The 20,909-nt window shown below is 56.5% G+C and overlaps 1 protein-coding gene across 3 annotated transcripts; it reads right to left on the reverse strand.

Annotated features, from left to right (window-relative positions):
• Positions 1-1,186: 1,186 nt before the first annotated feature.
• MATK (megakaryocyte-associated tyrosine kinase) lies at positions 1,187-20,500 on the reverse strand. Of its 3 annotated transcripts, none has more exons than XM_090027037.1 (13): positions 20,231-20,500; positions 11,003-11,080; positions 9,990-10,100; positions 9,488-9,603; positions 8,737-8,956; positions 7,358-7,451; positions 7,026-7,091; positions 6,440-6,539; positions 5,233-5,317; positions 4,762-4,835; positions 4,059-4,254; positions 3,036-3,122; positions 1,187-2,619 (listed from the first exon to the last, which is right to left on the reverse strand). In XM_090027037.1, exons 2-13 carry the CDS (start codon positions 11,009-11,011, stop codon positions 2,437-2,439), a joined length of 1,341 nt encoding a protein of 446 aa, XP_089883163.1. In that variant the 5' UTR covers positions 11,012-11,080; positions 20,231-20,500; the 3' UTR covers positions 1,187-2,436. The 3 variants fall into 3 exon arrangements, with proteins under 3 accessions (XP_089883163.1, XP_089883161.1, XP_089883162.1); XM_090027035.1 differs by having other exon boundaries at positions 1,188-2,619; positions 9,990-10,103; positions 20,231-20,498; XM_090027036.1 differs by having other exon boundaries at positions 1,188-2,619; positions 9,990-10,103; positions 11,003-11,155; positions 20,231-20,498.
• Between the last annotated feature and the right edge of the window lie 409 nt (positions 20,501-20,909).

Consider the following 20,909-nt stretch of genomic DNA (forward strand, 5'->3'; position numbering starts at 1 on the left):
CTGGTTGCTTGCCTCACCCCAAGACAGACAATGCCCCCTGCCCCCCAGCAAACTAGCCAGCCCCCTGGGCCTGCAAAATCCTCCGTCCCACAAGCTGCTCCCAGTGCCAGTTTTACCAGAATTACCCAGTGCTGGGAACCAAGGAACTAAGACAGGGTTGGGGGAGTGCAGATGGGATCAGGAAGGGGGTGGTTTGCTGGGAGGGTTGTTCATCTGATGGGGGTGGGAATGGGGCTAAAAATAGCTGCTGGGCCCCCCCCATCCTCCCAAACTCCCTCCCAGATCCTGCTGGTCCACACAATCTGCTTGGCATCCCAACTTACCTTAGATCAGGTGGCCATTTTTAACTCACTCTAACCTCTCCCAATGTCTGTATGTAGCCAGAGGTGTTGGGCAGGGCAGGACAGGCAGGAAGACCGCTTGCCTGGCAGGCAGAGCAGGGCCGCGCGGGTGCTCAGACCCGAGAGTCAGAATCAAGGGCGCCAAACGCTGCCAGCTATATGCAACCTTGGGTCCGGTGCTGTTCCAGCCGGCCGACGGGGAGGGGTGGGGTCTCCCTTCTCCAGGCTCCATGGCTTGAGAGGGGCACTAGGAACACGGACATGCTCCGAGCATGTGTGCATACATGTGCAAGTGTTTGCATGAGAAAGTCCATGCACCTGGATGCCTGAGCATGCATATGAATATATATCCCAGGTTTGCAAGTATAGTTGTACATGAGTACGTAGGCGTGTTCACGTGCCTGTATACGTATGTGGCAGCTCTGTGCATGTGCATGTTCCCTTGGGCATGCATATCTAGGTGTCCAGGCCTTGGTACTAACAGCCTTAGCAATCCATTACTTCGTGGTCTAATTGAAATGAGGGTCACGGGGTGATCTGGCCTTTTTAAGTGTCCTGAGCTTAGCCACACCTGTGACAATTAGCTGCCTCCAGGTGGGGGGGGGGGGGCGGGGGACGGATGCCTGGGATCATGTGACAACCTGTCAGTCACCTGTTCTTTGGCTACAAAGGGGACAAGCAGAGCCCAGGTGTGAAGGGGGGGGTTGGCCAAAACTGCCCATAATGAGGGGCAGAAGGAAACACTGAGCAGCAGGACCCAAACAGAGGAAAGAAATCCTCAGACTGCCCTGGGCTGGGGAAACTGGTGGTGTCTGGCTTATCGGCCTGATTTCAGGTTTGAGAGCCCAGGGAAGAGAAACTGAGGCACCAGCAGGGGCGAGGTGCAGACGAAGAGCTCAGTGTGGACTGAGACCTGTAGTAGTCTCTGCATTTACTGTCACTGACAATGTTTAAAACCATAAAACACCAAGAGAACGCCTGGAAACACGCATCAGTCGGGGCATGTCGACACCCAGGTCTCGGGCTGATCACCAGGGAGCAGCAGCTCGTCTCCAGTGAGGACCCTGCACCCAGACACTCAGGTCCACTCCCTCACCCCAGGGAGCCTCCTCCCAGCCCTATGCTGCCTGAAAGTATTGCAGCCCCTAGCTGTGAAAAGACCTGCACAAAGGTGGGGAAGTGGAACTGGCAGGTGGGCAGATACCCAGCCCCCTTTCCTGTGCCCTGTCCAGGGCAGGGGGGTTGCTAGCAGCCCCTCCTGGGGAAGGACAGGGACTGTAACTGGTCTTTTCCATCCCCAGACACCCGGCTTTAGCCAATCTAGCCTAGAATGGCTGCGGCAGCATGGAGAGGGCTGGTTTGGGCACTGGAATAGCTCTCCTTGTTCTCCCCAACACGTGCCAGGCCTTGCGACAAGAGGCCTCATGTGAGAAGCCCCCTGCCCTCGGGGTGAGGGGAGCTACAGCACTGGGTGCTGCTGGCATGTGTACTGGCCACAAAGGTGCACTGCTGGCCCCGAGCAATGGCTGCCGCTGTTCCTGCTGCCCAGGACCTGGAGGTGGCAATCAGAGGGGTCCTGGCTTCCCCGCTGTCCCTGTGACAACCCCCGCCCCTCCGACAGCCACATCAGTGCAGGAGGCTGTTGAACCAGGACCACCTGAGTGATCCAGAAACCATCAGGGTGTGACTAAGACTTGGCACCATGATCCCAGGCCATGCCCCTTGCAAGCTTGCACCGTATACTCTCGCCCCTCAGCCGGCGCGGGTGCGCATCGGCAGCCTGTGCACGTGCTCTCGGGCGCTGCATCCAAATGAGTCTCTCAGCCTCGCGTGGGGACTTGGAGGGACGTCGTCATCTCGCTGAGGGTGTCAGACCCGAGGCGGAGGGGGAAGAGGAGGAGCTCTGATGTGAGCGCCCCAACCTCGCCATCGCTGCCAGCGGAGACAGCCACCAGAGCCCACAGGGCCGGTCCCAGCACCAAGGGAGGCCCGTGCACTGTGGCTTGGTCCCTGGCGAGGGCAGGGACCTCAACGGGGGCTGCGTGGAGCTCCCCTGCCCAGCGCTGCTGCAGGCAGGGAGCAGGAGCTGGCAGGGCTAAGCGCTGTCTGTATGCGTCAGTGCCTTCTGCAGCTTCTCAGTGAGCTTCTTGAAGGAAGGCCGCTTCCCTGGCTCCAGCTCCCAGCAGTTCTTCATTAGGTTGTAGATGGAGGGCGGGCAGCCATCAGGGGCCCCCATCTGGTACCCCTTCTGCACCATGTCACTCACTTCTTTCAGGGCCTGTGGAGGGGAGAGAGAGAGAGAGACCTGCTTTGAAAACCTCTGCCCCCTTCCTGCCTTCTCCCTACAGTCCTCCTGCCCACAGAGAAACAACAAGGTCCACCTCCTCCCTCACTGGGGCACTGCTTTTCACCAGACACCTGCCACAGCCCCTCCATCCACGTGATCAACCCATCCCTTAAGCCACCATCACTCCCTGTAATCAAGTCATCCCTGCACCGCTGCCCCCATGCCACCTCCATCCCCGCAGGTAGGGCACCTACCCCACGTGCAGCCTTGGCTCCCCCCCATGCTCAGGTGCTTGGCATTGCAAGACACAGTGTCTTCGTTTGACCCAAGCCATGGGTCATCCAGGTGCTCAACTACTAAGAAGGACCTTTAGCCAGCAAGGCCAGCCCCCAGGGAAAGGCACTCACCATCTTGGGATAAGGCGCCCGGCCGTAGGAGAACACTTCCCAGAGGAGGATCCCATAGCTCCAGACGTCCGATTTGGTTGAGAATTTCTAGGCCAGCACAAGAAAGGGGCAGCTGCAGCAGCGAGTCACAAAGCCCCATGACAGGCTACCAGGGCCTGTGGCTTTTTCTCCCCTTGCTGAAGGGCCTAGGCCAGGGGTCTGCAACCTACATCCCACGGGCTGGATCCAGCCCCTGGAGCCACTGGATATGGCACACCGAGCTGGCGTGTCAGTGCTGGGCACTCCCCCCATGCTCTGTGGTGGCAGGGAGCTTACTATGGGGCAGCAGGGAGAAGCACCCGTGGCAGCCAGGTCTTAGTGCCAGGCCTTTCGGACGCGAGCGGGGTCATTCCACACCGTGGCTGGGAAAGGTTGCTGACCGGTGGCTAAGGCACATTCCTGGGTCCTCCCTGGGACTGCGTTCTGGGGACCAATCTGGCCCTTTGCAAGGCATGTCTAGCCCTGGCTCCTGCTGTAACCTTACCGCGCCTCTAACAAGGCAATGACACAACGGGGTCGAGATGGAGCCGGTGCCCACACCTGTGGCTGATGCTGCGTCACCCACCCTGGCTCCTGGGTGTCTTCATGCACCTGGTTTGGCAGCACCCCCTTTCCCCCAACTCCCCATGTGCTAGGATATCCCAGTAGGCACTGCACCATAGGTGTCGCTGCATTTGCATGTCCCATGGGTGTCCACCCTCTCCAGAGGCATCATGGGGGGTCAGAGGCATCGTGGGGGGGTCCTTTCACAATGGCCGGAGACAAACATAGCGCAGGGGGCAGAGGGGCATGCACAACACAGGGCGACACAGGACTGGACTGCACAGACCCACAAAGCTGCTGTAGCTGGTCACAACCGGGTGACAAATCTTGGCTGAAGTTGCCAAGGGGGCAGGATCTGAAGGGGTGGAGGCTGGGAGCCCTCTGAAGGGAAGGAGAGAGGGGCTGGTTGGGGACGCCCCTGCCAACCTCCCTCTCGCTCACGTTGTGTTTCAGGGCCTCCGGAGCCGTCCACTTCACTGGCAGCCTCGTGGTGTCCACGCCTTTCGGATCAACGTTGGCCAAGCCGAAGTCACTCACTTTGGCCACATTCTCCTCCGAGATCAGGATGTTGCGCGCGGCAAGGTCCCTGTGCACCAGCTTCTTGGACTCAAGATAGTCCATCCCCTGCGAGACATCCCTGCGTAGCACAACCGCATTAGTCAGGCTGGGGGGAAACAGGGATCGGACATACTCAGCACCTGCGCGCCGCAGCCAACCCCACCTTGGAGCCACGGGCACTGGAGTTAATCCCATCCAAATAGGACGACTCACTGCTGAACTGGAATGGGCCGGCCATCCCCTCACACCCAGAATAGCAAACAGCCCTAGCCTCGGACCTGCAGCGCCTCTTGTCTCTGGCTTTAGCCACCCTGAGGTGAGAGCAGGGCAGAGATCAGGGTTCCCGGGGCTAGGCCCAGCTCTTCCGCTGCCTTGCAGTGCAACCCTCGGCAAGCCACTGTCTCTTTGGGAAAAAGGGATAAAGTTGGAGACTTTCCCCTGGTGTGAAGCCGGGATGTCTGGACTGCACGTGGAGGAAAGAGGTGATGGGAGAGGGCCAAGCGTGAGGATGATAGAAGGAGAGGGCTTGTCCTGACGGTGAGAATAGCATTATCTCCACCCTGTCACGTCAGGGAGCAGAACTCACAGGGCAAACTGGATGAGTTGCTTAACCTGGACGACCAATCTGCCTCGCGAGCGCAGGTAGTTGACCAGGTTCCCCTGCCGGAGGGAGAAGGAGACTCGTCAGAAACCAGAGGCAGCTGGGCAGGGTTCTGCACTGGTGGCTCTGGTGACCCCAAGCCCTCTGATGACCCACCAGCCCGGCCTTCACCCACCCATACGCTGCCTCCATGACCTTGTTGCATGACACCTGTGTGAATGGCCTCTGTGGCTGGCTCAGACCCCAGAACTAGTCCCTCTTAATTAAGACCCTGCTGTCTTATTCTCCCGCAGGGACCTGGGATGAACAAGTCCCAGTCTCCAGTGACCCAGGGCAGGCACTACAGGCCACAACCACTACCCTGAGCTTGCAGAAGGGAAGCAGTGAGCAGGAGTCATTGTCCCTTACCGGGACGTGACTTGCTTTGGGCGTTAGCCAGACCCAGGAAGCGCTCACCTTGCTCATGAACTCCATGACAATGTAGAGGCCGTTGTGCAGGATCACACCTAGCAGGCACACGAGGTTTTTGTGCCGGACTTTCCTAGAGGCAGAACAAGGTTAAGGGAACGCCCTGCATCTGGGCGGACTGCAGTAATTGCATGCAGCATGTGTGTGGAGAAGAGTGGATAGCAGCTGGAGTGTCTCCAGGGAACCTGCACACACGTGCACACCCACAAAGGCTCAGGGAACACACGCATGCACACATGCAGCTCTGCACCTCTGAGAGAGGGGGCCAATCTAGCTATCCCCAGGGCCATGCACATACCTGCATGCAGGCCCATGCCAAAAGCCTCTGTGCCTCTCTAAGAGGGAGAGACAGCACACGTGTAGCCTCTCATTTGTGTGAGGGAGAGAGAGCCCAGAGAGTTCGCAGAGTGAACCCTGCACCCGCCCAGGGGCTGTGTGGCCTGCTCTGGGGTTGTGAATAGCTTTCGTGCACACAGGGCCTGGGCTGCAACCCTGGTTTTTGTGGGATAATTATTTTTGCAGAGAGAAAACACATGCAGGACAGTGCCCGCAAGCCTCCCCCCTGGTCCTTTAAATGGAAAGGCAGAGCAAGAGTGCTTGGCACAAGCGCACACCGCTGGAATTACCCTCGTCCGTCTCCCACCTCTACTGTTGTCTGCAGAGCGGGGGACTCCAGGGAAGGACCGGCTGTGCGACACTCCTCCGGCTAGGCAGGGTAGATCTGCACCTTATAAACTAACTAAATCTGAAATGCTTTCGCAAGCAGCACCTGACTTCATGAGATGCTGTGAAACCCGCCTTCTGCCTAAGTGACTTCTAAGATGGCGAACTACCCCTCTCATCTCTCCAGCTAACCACTGGGAGCCACTCTTGTGCCACAGAGCCGGGGCGAGGAAGGAGCAGAGCAGGGCTTGAGCCCTGGGGGTTGGGCCAGGCTCTGGAGGAGAGGACACGGGAGGGTAGTCTGGGGCTCACTGCATTGCACGCCCAGAATCTCGCACACACGCAAACACGCTCGCAACCTCCCAGTCTCACGCACTGCCCCAAATGCTCACATACACCCAGCAGCCTTCCTGCAGGTTGACATTTATCTCCCAACTGCTTGTGTCTCCACTCTCCACTCCCCATCTGGGAGTGCGGGGACCCCAGAGGGCTGACTTGGGGGCAGGCTGCCCCCGCCCCACCGCTCACTCACGTCATGGCAGCGGTTTCAGAGAGGAAGGCCTGAGCAGTGACATCGCACTTGATGTTCTTCAGAGCCACTTTCTGCCCCATGTACTCTCCTTGCAGCACGTCTGCGTGGGCGAGCATGGGGAGAGAGGGAGAACACTGTCAGCTCCCGGGGAAAGCACGGCCACACTGAGCTGGCAGCTTGAGGCCGGGGAGGGAAGGGTGAGCTCTGAACTGAGCTTGCAAAGCCATGTGTGCCGGAGGGGGAGGAGAGGTGTAACGAATGAGCCCATCTCTGGGAAGGAGCCCAGCCCGCTCAGCCACTAGCCACCGAAGCTGGAATCAGCCACTAGCACGTATCTCCGTGGGGGCTAGTGTCCACAGGCCCCAGATCACCATGGCATATCACTGCCCCATCCATCCAAGCATCATAGTAAACTATGGGACCAGAGCTCCCCATTCAGCCAGTCCCAGCACGTATGGGCAGGGGGCTCTGGCTCTCACTGCCCGGGCTGACTCAGGCTCCCATCCGCAGGCTAAATCACGCGCCGGGTGGGCAGGTCCTCCAGGGCCTTAGGCACCACGTGCCCACAGCTGTCCCAAACACTCACCTCCAAACTCGCCTTTCCCTATCTGGTGGCCCACCGTCAGGTGCTGCAGCTTCAGTAACCAGCCGGCTGGGCTCAGCAGGGGAGACAAAGCAGAGCAGTTACTCGGGCGGTCCAGGGCCCTCCCCGCCCTGCCTCACGCTGCTCCGGCCTCTCGACGAGCTGGCCCACTTCTGGCCCACGCAGCTTAGGCAGCTAGAGAACCAGCTCTGTCCTTCAAAGGCCTCTGGACCTGGGGGTTTCCTTTCTCCCCACAAGTACTGTTTCTCCAGAGCAGCATGTCCCCCTACCTACCCCCGCCTCTCTCTGGCGTTTCCATACTGACCCCTCTTTACCTTTGGCCAGCTCCTCCTCCGCAGACTTTGTCCCAGGTTTTGGTTTAGGTTTCACCAGCTTGGTGCAAAGTGCTCCCTGCTCCTTCATATAGTGCTGCAGATAGACAGACCAGGTGAGTCAGGCGGTCTGTCCAGGGAGGTCCTGACACCCAGCATCACAGGGGCAGGGTTGTGCTGGGATGGGAGGGGAAGCGGCAGTGCGGCAGCTTCATCCCACCCCGCTGCGCTGACGCGGCTGGTGGGGCTGGTTGTAGCTGGGTGCTCAGAGGGAGGTGGGGGTAGCAGCACCCAGGAGCAAGGGGATCTGGGCACTGCCTGCTACCTGCAGGGGCCGGGGAGAAATTGCATGTGACTGTGTCAGTGGAGTGGTCCCAAATCCCAATTCAAGGTTAATGGTGCTAGTGACAGGCAAAGGAGCTGGGTAACTGGCCAGCAAGCGGCACTCATCTCCCTACTTCTCATCCCCAGGAATGCACTACTAGCTCCTAGCCTCAGGGTGAGTGCCCAGGTCTCTCCCAACCCAGGGCAGGAAGCGTGGCCTAGCAGGTAGAGCACCAGTTGTAGAAGCAGGAAACCTAGCCTTATCTCAGCCTTGCCACAGACTCCCTGTCCGCTCTTAAACAAGTCACTTAATCCACCCTGTGCCTCAAGTGCTAATCTGTAACATGTGGGCCATGCCCCTGACCTGGGATGTCCAGGCACCGCAATGACGGGGGGCAGAGGTGGAACTGAATGCTCCTGGGGGCCCATCTCCCATTTGCCTGCATGGACGGGCTCTGGGGCGGGGGCACAGGTCCGGCAGTCAGAGCTGCTGGGTGACACTTCAAGACACTTCCCAGTGAGCGTGTCCCAGGGAATGAAGGCACCAAAACACTCGGGGTCTACGCCAGCTCTGCAGCTGACTTGCTGTGTGACCACACGGAAATCACTTCCTCTCCCTGTGCCTCAGTTTCCCCGCCTGCTGGATGGGGTGAGGAAACATGTCTGCTTCATGGAGCAGCGTCGGGTGCATTCCCCAGTTCATGCCTGTGTCTTCTCGTGCAGAGGGTGACAGAGAGGTGAAGAGACTCACTGCTGTATCTACGAAGCACACTGTTTCCTTCCGCTGCACTGCAGCTCTTGGCAGCTGCTCTATATTTACAACCTGTGGTTTTGGCTGCTGTCCGGTAGGTCGCAATGGCCGAATGCAGCCTGGGAAAGTGGGCGACAGGCTGCCATCCCCTTTGGGTCTAGGATCTGAGCTAATCCCACAACACTCGCCCTGTGGGGCCTGACTGTTTTGTTGGTGGTGGTTTCCTTGCTCACAGGAAGACCCCGTGATCCAGGGCAGTTCCTGCTGCCGGGGCAGAGCGGGGGCCCCACAGTTTCTTCTTGCTCACCTCAATCATATCAATGAGGTTGCAGAAGCGGATGGAGTTGTCGATGGTCAGCTCGTTCTCCTCATAGACGATGCGGTAATGGATGACCTCCTTCCCAAAGCTGACACACAGCACATAGTCCCCGGGGTGCCGGATGGACTCGCGCACCAGGAAGAGTCCGTCCTCCGGGGGCTGAAGCGCCTGAATCGCCTGCACACCAGAGATCTTCCCGTGGAACCAGCTGAAGGAGACAGGGCGAGAAGGCAGATGCTGAGAGGAGACTGTGGCACAGGCCGGGAACTTGCCACGGTTCCTCATCCTCGCTGCCAGGTCTAAGTGGGGGACACATCTCCCCCCACGACCAGCGCAGCCGGGCATGGCTCTCCCACCGCCAGCTGCCGGGACTCCTCCCCCAGACGTGCCATGTGCCGTAGTGGGAAAAGGTTGATGGGTGAATTTGATTCTTCCAAACCACATCATCTAATGGCCCATCTAATCCCACAGCCATCTCACTACCATGCTGGAAGCCACTGCCAGACCTGGAGAAAGTCGCTGGCCCCAGCTGATCCCTTCTCCAGCCAGAGCAGGGCCAACCCTTCCCAGACCTGTCCAGTGTATTTTTCTCCCCATGCTACGAAAGCATCCACAACCCAGTTTGTAATGGCCTTCACGGTGACAGGGGAGGAGGACTGGTCATGGCATATCCACATGACAATGTCTCCTGCACACTGTGCCCATGCCCCTGCCACCGAGGGGCCCCGACTGTACTCACGGCATTAGGCTGAGCTTGGGGTCAACGCGGATGGCTTCGCGCTCCCGCACTGAGCTGGCCGAAAGCAGCCCCTCCTCGCCAGTGTCGTTGTGTTTGGCTCTATACCAGCCTTTGCTCTGAAGGGACAACAAGGAGAGCGTGGCACGTCTTGGTGTCATAGCTGTCACTTGGGGGGGTGTCTGCTTCTGGGGAAGGAGCGTCTGGTACTTCCCCTCACCCTGTGAGCCCACCTTGTGCTCCCCCTGCTCCACCCCACTTCTTCTTGGTGTGAGGCAGGGGTGTTAGCCCCACTGCCAGGAGAAGGTGGGCATCCTCCCTCTCCTTGCTGGTCCCCGTCACACTGGCTTGACCCTTGGGAGTGGTCCCTCCTCTAGTGATGAGCCCTGGCATTGCCCCTCTGGGCCACCTGCCACTGGCCTGATGCTGCAGCTTTGCCCCCTTGGGCCCATTCCCCGCCCACCCGAGCTCAGTGCCCCCCACTCGTGCCTCTGTGATGGCTCACCTCGCAGGCCTCGATGATGGTGATGATGTCGCCCTTGTGGAAGGCCAGCTCACGAGCCTTGGGCTTGCTGTGGTCATGCTTGGCAATGCACTGTGTCCCCGGGGGCCAGTGCTTCTGCAGCAGGAGGGGGCAGCATGAGTGGCAGCTAGTCAGGGGATGCCACCTCCCAGCCCTCCCACAGGACATGGCCCAAGGGGCCAGCTGAAACACTACAGGACCACGGGGCTGAGATTGGTCCCTCCACGCCACTGGTGTGGGACTCACCGCTCACATCGGAGCCCTCTTACATGGTACGCAAGGGGTGGGAGTATGGTGCAGTGGTTCCAGGGGCAGGCGCAGGGCCCAGTCCCTGTTGCCTTGAGGTCTGGTACAATACCAGGCACTGAAGGGCAGACCCGTGTTCAGGCCTTGGGAGTCAGCAGGGAGGACAGGCACAGCTGTGCCAAAGGACACCGTCTCCCCGAGTCCAGTGGCTGCAGGGGAAGGCGCAGGGATCCCCACTCACGGGCAAGTATGCAATAACTGGCCTGCGCGGGTGGTTGGTGGGGAAGGGGGCAGTTCTTCCTGCCCACCCCCAGGCAAATGGTGACTGGCTTACATCCTGGAGCATGACAGGCTTGGTTAGCTCCCCAACCAGGTGGGGCTTCTGGGAGAGCTGCAAAGGAGGTGAGGGGACCAGCTCTGCGTGGATTTGGAGATGGCTTTCTGCATGCACAGTGCAGCTGGAAGGGGCAAGCAGCTCCAAGCGGGGAGAAGAGGCTCCAGGATTCATGGGGACAGGGTCTCAGCAGGGCTATTAGCAACCTATTCTTGACTGCTGGGGTCCAGGCAAAGCCCACCAGCCTCTGTCCCCATGGCCCCCTGTGGGGGCCCATGCTGTCTGCCAGCAGCTGTGCATGCACACAGGCCTGGGAAGGTGCTGAGGATGGCAGCTGGAAACTTCTGCCCCACAGGAAAGCCAGAGTCTGTTACTCCTGTTGTCTTGCTAGTACTGGACCAGCCCCTCCACTCACTGTTGACATGCTGACTGGCTTGTCAGTGCATTGACAGTCGCTCTGGGGAAGCCTTGCGTCCAAGGGTGCAGCAGTTACCTGGTGAAAAGAAGGAAGCAACTGCTGGTTTCTGCATAGCCACGCAGGGGAACATCTGGCCTCTGCTCTGGGCTTCTGCATTTAAAGAGAAAGTGTAAAGCAACCATTGGAAGAGCTCTGCTCTGCTCCACTCCAGAAGTAGCTGCATTTCAGTCGGGGGAACATGCCTGCGTCCTGTGGTGTCTGGTTGTGATGGATGCTTCAGTTGCAGCTGACGTGTGCACTACCTTCCAGAGCCGCTTTGGCCTCTCCAACCAGCCTCAGCCTGAAAGGCTGTGACAGCCTGCACGATGCTGAGTTTTAGATTTCAGGATCACAGGCAAGTCTGGCTGGAGGGGACCTCACAACCTAGTCCAGCCCCCTGCTCAAGGCAGGGTCATCCCTGGCTAAAGCATCCCAGCCAAGTGTGTGTCCAGCCTGCGCTCGAAAACTTCCCGGGATGGACACACCGCGACTCCTGTGCTTGACCACCCTCCGAGTCAGAAAGCTCCTCCTGCTCGCCAAGCTAAATGTCCTCCCTGAAGCTTGAGGCCATTGCTCCTAGTTAAGTCCCTGTGGCCACAGAAAAAAGCCCATCTCTGTCCTCTCTATAAATAGTCCTTCGGGGAGTTGCAGACTGGTATCAAATCACCCCTCAGTCGTCTCTTCTTCACACTGAATAACCTCCGTTTTTTTTAATCCTTTCCTCATAAGTCCTGCCTTCCAGGCCCCGAGTCATTATTGTTGCTCTGCACTGGACTCCTCCCAACCTGTCCCCACCCTTCTTCACGCGTGGGACCCAAAACCGGGCACAGGAGCCAGGTGAGACCTCACCGGTGACGCACAGAGCAAAAAAAGCACTTCCCCTGATTTGCAGGCGACACTCCTGATGATAAAACCCGGTGCGCTGTCGGCCTTTTCTGTAACTGGAGCGCACTGTTGGCTCATATTTATTTTACAGCCGACTGTTGGGACAGGCACGGTCCGGCCTGTGGGCTGAACCGGACCCACCGTGGCCTCCACGGGCTCGTTTCCGTGGAGACAGTGCACGGCAGGGAGCTGCTCCAGGGCCAGGGTCCAGCGGCAGGGATGCTGCGGTCCAAAGCCAGGGCACAGGTGGGACCCGCCGCCCGCACCCCCCCGATCGGGGAGGGGAAAGGGGTGCCTGGGGCCTGCCGGCAGCAGGTCCCCGCTCTGCCCTGGCTCTGGACCGCGCTGCCACGGCCGCCAGATCCCAGCTCCGGCCCTGGAGCAGCTCCCTGCCCCGCCACAGCCTTGCCAGCTCTGCTGGGGCCAGTTTCCAGGGAAACCCTGGCCCTACGCGGTCATGTGCCACCTGCTGGGGTCTCCATAGAAACCAGTTGTAGTGACATGAACAGGGGCTGTTGGGAAATGGAGTCCAGCCACTGGCCGTGGTGACCATTTTCCCACCCCAGGGTACTGTAACCCCCATGTCCTTCTCTGCAGCGCTGCAGCCCAGCCAGCCGTTACCCAGTCTGCATTTGTGTGTGCAATCATTGGGTCCTAAGTGCAGGATTTTGCATTTGTTGGCTTTCATCTGACTTATCATCTGACTTATCAAAGTCCATTTTTTTCCTGTCTATCCAGGTCATTCTGGATCCTGGCCCTGCCCTCCAGGGTGTCTGTAACTCCACCTAACTTGGTGTTGCCTGCAAATTTGCCAAGCACGCACTTGAGCTCAGATGCCTATGTGTGGGCATCTGCCATGAAATACGTGCCAAAGCCGTTCGGTTTGGTTGGTTCTTTCCGCCAGCCGATGACATGGTCCAACACCATTTTCTCCCCAAGCGCAACCTCACCCCACGTGACCCTTGTTGGTAGGGTGACCACCTGTCCCTAATTGGGCAGGACAGTCCCGAAATGGGAACTTCAAGTCCTGGTCCTGGACTGCCTGACTCTGAGGCCACATTTGTACTAGATTCACAGCATCATGCAGGGATCTGGATTTTCTATGCACCGTGGAAAAACACAGGAAATGGTGGGTTTCCCCTTGCAGAGATCTTGTCTGCAAGGGGCTGTGTGCGTGGAGTGGGATGCAGAGGGTGCCACATGCATGTGCATGCATGCACGCAAGCATGTGGCAGGAACACAGCCCCAAACAGCAGTGGAGAGCAGCTCCCCCAGTTGCCTGCAGGTAGGTCTAGGTGGGGTGTGGTGCAGATTGAGGCCCCCACAGTGAAAAAGGGAGTGGGGCAGGGTTGGAGGCTGGAGCCGGGGCTGGGGGTGTTGCCCAGCCAGTGCAGTGCCTGGGCCCCAGGGCAGGAAAGTGCAGCTGCAGAGCCCAGCTGGAGAGTAGGATAGAGCCATGGGTGGCTCGTTATTTGAGGGGGGATAGCTCCCTACTGCTGTGTGCGCTCCCTGGGAGGAGGTCATATGCCCCCGCCCCCGATTTGTGCATGGGACAGGGGAGGATGCAGGCTTGGGGCTCCCTGCCCTGCTGCCGCCCCCCAGGAGCCCTGCGCTGGCCACACCGCTACGGCAAGGTGCCCACACGCACCAGGCAGCAGCAGAGTTACGCCCCTCACTGCTACCGGGTGGGCAGGGGGTGTCTTGCCATGATGGCATGGCCAGTGCGGGTTTGCAGGGGGAGGGCAGCAGGACAGGAAGCCCCGAGGCCGCTTTGGGAAGTCCACCCCAGCCCCCACCCCAATGGGCTCGGCTCGGCTCTGCTCTGGCCGTGCCATGGGGGGAAGCGGGCAGGCAGGGGTCCCACTCAGGTGGTCACCCTACCTGTGAGTGCTCAGTTTCTCTGCCTAGAGGCCTGCTGTAACTTGTGCCCTCCGGTAGCCTCCCTGCACTTCACTCTTGCCTGTGCCTCAGCCTTCGTCTCCCTCCCACTCCACCCCAAGGCAGAGCTCGTTCCCACTTTGTGGGTGAAAGCAATAAGGCACAGAGAGCTGAGGAGCGGGATATTTGAACGCTGCTCCCTTTGAATGCAAAGGGTCCTGCATCCCTGACTCCCCTGGGGGCACTCTGGAAAGTCTCACTGTCATCAACTTGCTCCACTTCACCCAGCAGCAGAACTGGGGATAGGATGGCAGTCCTGGCTGCCAGGCTCCGGATCACACAAGGGACTGCAGCCGATGCTCCCTGGCTCTCTGTGCCCTGCTGTAACCACCAGCCCACACTCACTCTCAGACTTTTTTCTTTGTTCTCCTTTTTGGCCCCTGTTTCTGCCAGGGCACGTCTGTGCCAGAGGCGCACACCCTGTGGGACACCACGAACTCCTCCCAGGAACCCCAGCTGGAGGAGGCAAGAAGTTTTTGCTTCTACCCAGACTTCCACCCACACCCACAATGAGCCTGCTTTGAGCTCAGGCTGCAGGGTCAAGTAACACAGGACCCCTACAGCTCCTGTGCGGGTGGAAAATGTAGTTTAACCACATTTCTGCTTCACATCATGAAGCCACACAACGTCTTTGCAGGCCCTGGTCACTTCCCTCCAGAGCTGGGGTTGTGACCCTGCAGGCTGACAGGTGCTGAAGTCTAAGGATGTTGTTACACGTTACACTTACACTAACAAGCCCATTAGGCACTGCAATGGAAGGCAAGTCAGGGGGACAGGCGGAGAAGGGGCAAGGGCAGCTGCAGGGCCCCCGGGGGATGGATCTGGTGTGTGGGGGTGGCATATGCTGCAGGGAGATTGGGGAGCAGGCATGGAGGGGGAAGCCCTCCCCGACTCCTGCTGCTCCTGCTCTTGGACTGGGGTGGCAGGGCAGCGACCTGGGGGTGGAGGGGAGATCTGGGGGCTGTGGGGTGATTTGAGGGGTGGAGGGAATGATCCACATGGCACGGGGCCCTCTCCCCACTCCTCTCAGGCTTATACTGTGGCTAGAGAGCCACTGAGGCAGGCAGGCCTGGAGCAGACTAACCAGGCCTCTAGAGGCAGATCTGAGCAGGACGCACGGGAGAGGATATTAACCCCCAGCGTGTGACTGACCACTAGCACCAGTGAACCTTAACACAGATCTACGGTCCTTACATTACAGTGTTTCCCAACCTTTTCCAGCCCAAGGCATACTTACATTAATAAAAATTTTCTGTGGCACACCGATTAAGGCATTTCCCATCCTCATGCCTGTTGTAGCTCATTGCCATGGCAAAATTCCCCAGCACACCTGTTTATTTCTGATGGCACACTTTTTTTTTGGGGGGGGGGGGCACTTCTGAAATGCACATACTAGTCCCATTTATACCTTCCCTAGAGGCTGACACCCCAGGTCATTTTGCACCAATACGCAGCTGGGTCAAAATGGCATAAATAATATGTTGCAAAGGTGAGAAGGTGCTGGTGATATTCACCCGGGTTTGCTGGCAGAGGCTTGGAGTGGGGCAGCAACAGAGCTGGAAGCAGCACCCCGGCTGTTTCAGGGTGTTCGTTACCTGTCCATGGCTTCTCTAGCAGGTAGTTGGGCCTTTTTCAGTGTATGTGCTTTGCTTGTACCTACCTGAGAAGGCCTAAACATCTCTATGGGTGCTACCTCGGAGACCTCTGCTCTCAGACCTGCCACCAGTGCCACCCCAGCGTGTGCCCTGCAGCAGCATCACAAGAGTGCAGTGGCCCCAGCCTCCACCAAAGCAGAGAAGCACCCCCAATTCCTAGCACTGCCTTAAAATTCATGTGACTTTTGATAGCAAATGTGAGGCGGGGGTTGGAATCGCTTTCTGGTTTCTGAGCTGTTAGTTCAAACTCGCTTTGCATTTTTAAACTCATCTGACCCCAGCAGCTGTCTTCCGTGCCCAAATGCAGGGGCTGTACCCAATGACCTTGTAAGGTCCCTTCCAGCCCCTAAGATCTATGAATTTAAATGTTTTTCTCCAGTCACAAGAAGTAGAAACTTCTTTTTTTTTAAAGCGGGCTAAGACTCCAACATGTCACCACGACTCCTGGACCTGCGCCTTTATGAAACGCACCAAACATTGTTGAGAGTTGAGTGAAAATCTTGAGTGCTGGCAAAGCTGGGTTATGCCCCTCCTGTTTCTTTCTACTCAAGAAGTTTTGAATCCTGATACATCTTAGCATTGTAAGTTCAGCACCTGCCTTTTCTATTTTTGTAGTGGAGAACTCAATGGGCAGCTGGTGAAACACCAGACTCTTCTGGGAAGTTTTCTTTTTGTAGGAGAAATGATTTTTATTGACTTTTTTTTTTTTTTGCTTCTGTTAAGACTGCCTGAAAAGAGTGGAAAGACAGCTCTCCCTGGTAAAGATTCAGTGCTCCCTAATGAGAAAGTCCACAGTTTTCCTCTTGGAAATCTTTAGCAACAACAGGGGAGACATTCCTAATACACGAAACAAGCTCTGAAAGGAAACCCTGGTATAGCTCTTTTGTGTAAAGAAGCAAAAAAAAGGAAAAAAAGACCTTGTTCCAGTTACTTCCCCTTTTGCTGGGCACCTTCACCATGTCTCTTGGACATATATATGCAACCCAGAGCAACACAGCACAGCTGAGAAGGGAAGCTAGTTATGTCCATGAGTCAGTGCAAGATGCAGAGTTGAGGTCTTGACTTCCCCATTGAGGAGATACCCAGGCACCTTCAGGAAGCGGCTTTAAGTCATTCGTATTTCCAAGAAAACTGGCATTTTGTATTTCTTGGGACACTGTCAGCATCCGACCCAAATGGGAAAGGAGACGAGAGGGGCAGCAGCTGGTTGGCTGTTCAGGGTGAAGGTGGGGAATGAGAGGATGTGGGGGGATTACTCAGCATCACGGTGCGGAGACACTGGCAGTGGCGCTCTTCCCCTTTTCAGAGGTGAGTCACGGTCATTCTCTGCACCACAAAGGTTGAACCTCCTATTTCGTTGTAGCTAGCACTACCAAAATGCTAGGCGCACTGGCCTCTTGACCCTTCACGCACTGCCCCATACGGATGAAGACTGGCAGGAAGAGAGAAGTCCAACTGCTGCAAGGCTAAGGATATGCAGTAGGTGAGCACTCGTTAACACGAGTGAGGTGTCTGGGCCAGAAGGGTCCCCTTGTCCTCACTGCTACGGCCGTTGCTCCAGCGCGTGTGCCATGCTTGCTTTTGGCAGTGAAATGAGGTTGTTGGGGAAGGAGCCGGGTAGATGGCTGAGGAGATGGGATCCCAGCCCGTCCCCAAAATGAACACAGCCCAGACGAGACCCAGCAGGACCGACGTTCCCTCTGCTCTCCCAGCCCCTCCAGGCTGGGGAAGCTCATTGTGTTCGTGCACATTAACCCACAAGATGGGACACACTGGGTCCATGTTCGCACTGGGAGGAAAGAGCACTTTTAAGCCATGCTACCTAGGGTTTGCCACCAATTTCATGATGAGATGTTGTAAGTGAAGCGTGTTACCTGATGAAGAAACCACCTGGAAGAGAACCCAGATTTTTCTTTGACTTGATAACACCAGTCCAAACTTGGGTTTGCCTGTTACTTTAACACACCCATTGGAACCGTCTTCCCCGCTTGTGCACAAGGCCTCAGGGGTGAATGCTAGGGGCAGCAGCTGCAACATCAGACGCAACAGGCTGAGAGGATGCCAGGTCCCACATTTGATTTTACATCAAGTAACAGGCAGCTGTTTGAGTATAAAGGGGTCCTCTGGCACACACCTGCCTCGGGGTGAAGGGGCAGGGAATGAACATGGAATATTTTTTCCCTTGACCTTAAGAACAGCAGCTTGGAGGGCTATGACAAATGAAGAGCACTGGGAAGTTGCTGCAGATGTAATGGGGAGCTAAGTCTTCAAGGGCTGTCCAGGTGTGGTTGCCCAATGCTATGGTTACACCCAACAGGCCCTACACGGCACTGCCGTCCACGGCTGAACGCAGTCATCTGGCAGCCGTCTGCTGATCTGGCAATGCTCCTTGCTTTGCTTGGAGTCAAATGAGGTGGTATCGGAGCCTCGTTGCTTCCAAAGCATGCCTGGCATGAGTCAACAGCAAGGCAGTATAAAACAACCCATCCCAGCGGGGGCAAAGACCAAACAAGACATGATAACCCTGTACACAGCAGAGTGCAGCACCACTGCAGCCTCTGAATTTAGGAGGCTGGACTGTCACGGGTCTCCCCATCCATCTTTAAGACAGAAATAGGAATAATCTGGTTGGGGTGTTGTGAAGTGCTTGGTCCTGCATGACCAAGGTCATGGAAACACTGAGATAGAGAGTCATAGGTCTTAGGATGGGCAAGTCAGCTGCTTTTTCCACTCACTCTTCCCTCACTATAAACAAACCGAACCAAGCTAAACCTGACTGGTGGGAAAGAAGAGCAGTCATGACAATTAGAAGTGATGAGTGGCACCGAGCGACACCAAAAACAAATCCCAAGCCACCAGAAAGGCTAGCCATGCCTGCCAAAGCAGCACGTCCCAGCAGATCCTGGAACGTCTTGGTCCCTCCTCTCCTGGGGGTGCCTCCTGCAGGAAGGTGCACTAAAAGCTGTAGGTGAACGGCCCTGTGAGGAGGGAGCAGTGGGCAGATCAGCACAGCTGGAAGGGGGTGTGGAAGCACACAAGTGCTCCACAACAGCACCTCTCGGGAACACGCCTCCAGGTTCCCAGATACCAAGAAGTAGGAGCTTTAGCTTTGCTAGGAGGGGTCAGTCCTGGGCCTGCAAGGGCTGCAATGCTGCTGGATAAGCTGGCCATTAGTGGCCTTCTCCATTTCTCTGCATTGTAATGCCCCAGAGCAGCTGGTTTTCCATTCAGAATCTTCCCTTGGGAGCACGCATCCGCGGGTGACTTCTGCAAGAGGGAAGGTGGGCTGCTGGAGAGCCTGGGGGTCCAGGGTAGGGAAGAACAAACCAGAGGTTCATCTGCCCCACCCAACCCAAGCAACACATCTTATGAGCCTGGCCTGGCTTGAAGGAGTCGGCAAGAGCTGATAGACGGAGTAGTTCTGGTGATCAGGGGCAAGGGGTCTAGCTGCAGAAACCAGCTTATTAGAAAGGCCAACATTCATCCTTTTCCTCTCTGCCACTCCCAAAGCTTATAAAAGAACTTCTCCTACACCGCCCTGTGATCCTCGAGCATACCTTGTCCATGTGGATCTCCTTGCTGGGTGCCATGGACCCAGAAGTCAGAGCCATTTGGTCAAGTACCTCGGAGAAAAGCCATTGGGACTATAACATTCTTTATAACAGTGATTCTTGATTCAAGGCCTCTCTCATTAGATTCAAGACACCCCGTGGAAAATACCAGCTCCTAGTTTTCACTTGCTTTTTGGCTGCAGAAAAATAACGGAGCAACTCTTTTGTTGCAAAGAGTGCAGAAAGGCCAGCGCAGGCCAGAATGCTTTGGACACTCTGGATTTCTGGTTGCAATCCCTGGGTGTATCGCGTGAATCGTGTGTACGTGTTGCACACTCAGCAGTGGTGATGTTGTGCTACACCCTGTGACACACTTAAGCGGCTTTCATGGCACCCAGGTTGAGAATCACTTTTTGTAACTTGCAGCCGCCACCACCCTACACTAGGCTGGGACACAGGGTCGAAAGGTGAACAATTTACCCGTTCCCTGTTCTGACCCACATGAACAAGAGTAAATTGGATGCTTATCTTGCTGGGATCCTATGACCCCAGCTGACTTCCTGCCCTTTGGGCAGGGGGCTGGACTCGATGATCTCCCAAGGTCCCTTCCAGCCCTAATGTCTATGAAATCTATGAAACTAGTCCCAATTGCCTTAGCCTGTGGAACTGAGTATATTGAATAAACTTCCTGATAGATACCACATATCTATGGTTCCTGCACCAATTCTCACATGCTTTAGGAAATTGCCCAGCATATGGAAACCAGACTGGTTTGAAGTGCAATAAGACAACTATGCCCTCAGTGCACAGAACTACTCCATCTTGAGAGCTGAAGGAATCAAAGGGTTTTACGTGCTGTCTTGGAGTAGACATGTGCTTTGGCAGCTTACAGGAAGCCTACCAGGATCTCTGCACCAAAACTCAGCATGCTTGTATCTGCCTCCTAGAGGCACCCCCGCCTCACCAATACCCACCCACAGGGGATATCAGGAGGGCCACCTGGGTACAGACGGACAGAGGCAAAGAGGTGGTGCTGAGCTACTCATCCCTCTGACTGCAGCGCTCTTCATTTGCAAGTCACTTGGGGCTCCTCTTTCCCCACCAAGAAAACACGTCATGCAGCTGCATTACTGAACCAGCCGGATCTTTGCGCTTACCTTCCTGGAGTGTCCATGCAAGGTCCTTGGTGTTAATGTTGGTACAGGTTTACCCGCAGCTTAATCTGGAGCCGAGTCCCAAGATCCGTGGAGAATAAACTCCTATCCAGACAGAGGAGTGGAGCGTTATCACCCAGGGCAGCTGCAGCACCCTCAGAAAACTACTGTAGTTACGCTGCCTCAGTGTTATTTCCTGATTTCTCTTCTCGTTTGGCTCTTCTGCAGACGTAATGTCTTAGAGGTCCTAGTGCCTACTTCCTCCAAGTCAGGTTTATTATTCACCAGTGATTCATTAGTTGCTGAGGCTAAATCCTGGAGTGACTTTTGCCCCCTCATAACACATGCCCATTAAGGAAATCGAGGAAAGCATTGGCAATTGGCTGGTCTGCAATAATATAGCATTTTATGACATCCAAAGCAAACTAACATTCAAGTGATATGAGCAGAGTGCAATTTACTCCTACAACTTTATTTTTAGCGGCACTTATTTTTAGTGGCAGGGACTGCATAATCACCAGCGGGCGACAACGCGAGGAATCATGAGTGGCAGCAGCTTTCCCACAAGATATTTTGAAGCTTCAAGAAGGGAAATGTGATTAGACTCTTGTAGGAACCTTCAATTCTGGTCCCAGCTTCATCACTGACCTTCCTGCCTGCTGTGAGAAAGTCACTTCTCTGG

Source organism: Crocodylus siamensis, chromosome 14 (assembly GCF_052110815.1).
Source record: "Crocodylus siamensis isolate JL-2025a chromosome 14, ASM5211081v1, whole genome shotgun sequence".
NCBI classification, from domain to species: Eukaryota; Metazoa; Chordata; order Crocodylia; family Crocodylidae; genus Crocodylus; species Crocodylus siamensis.

Bases quoted from the DNA above. Each gene is read 5' to 3' on its own strand.
- MATK (XM_090027035.1), bottom strand. The intron at 9,604-9,989 runs GTGAGCCATCAC...TTGTCCCTTCAG, and splicing joins CCATCATCGAGGCCTGCGAG to AGCAAAGGCTGGTATAGAGC. The intron at 6,540-7,025 runs GTGAGTGTTTGG...TCGCCCACGCAG, and splicing joins AGGGAAAGGCGAGTTTGGAG to ACGTGCTGCAAGGAGAGTAC.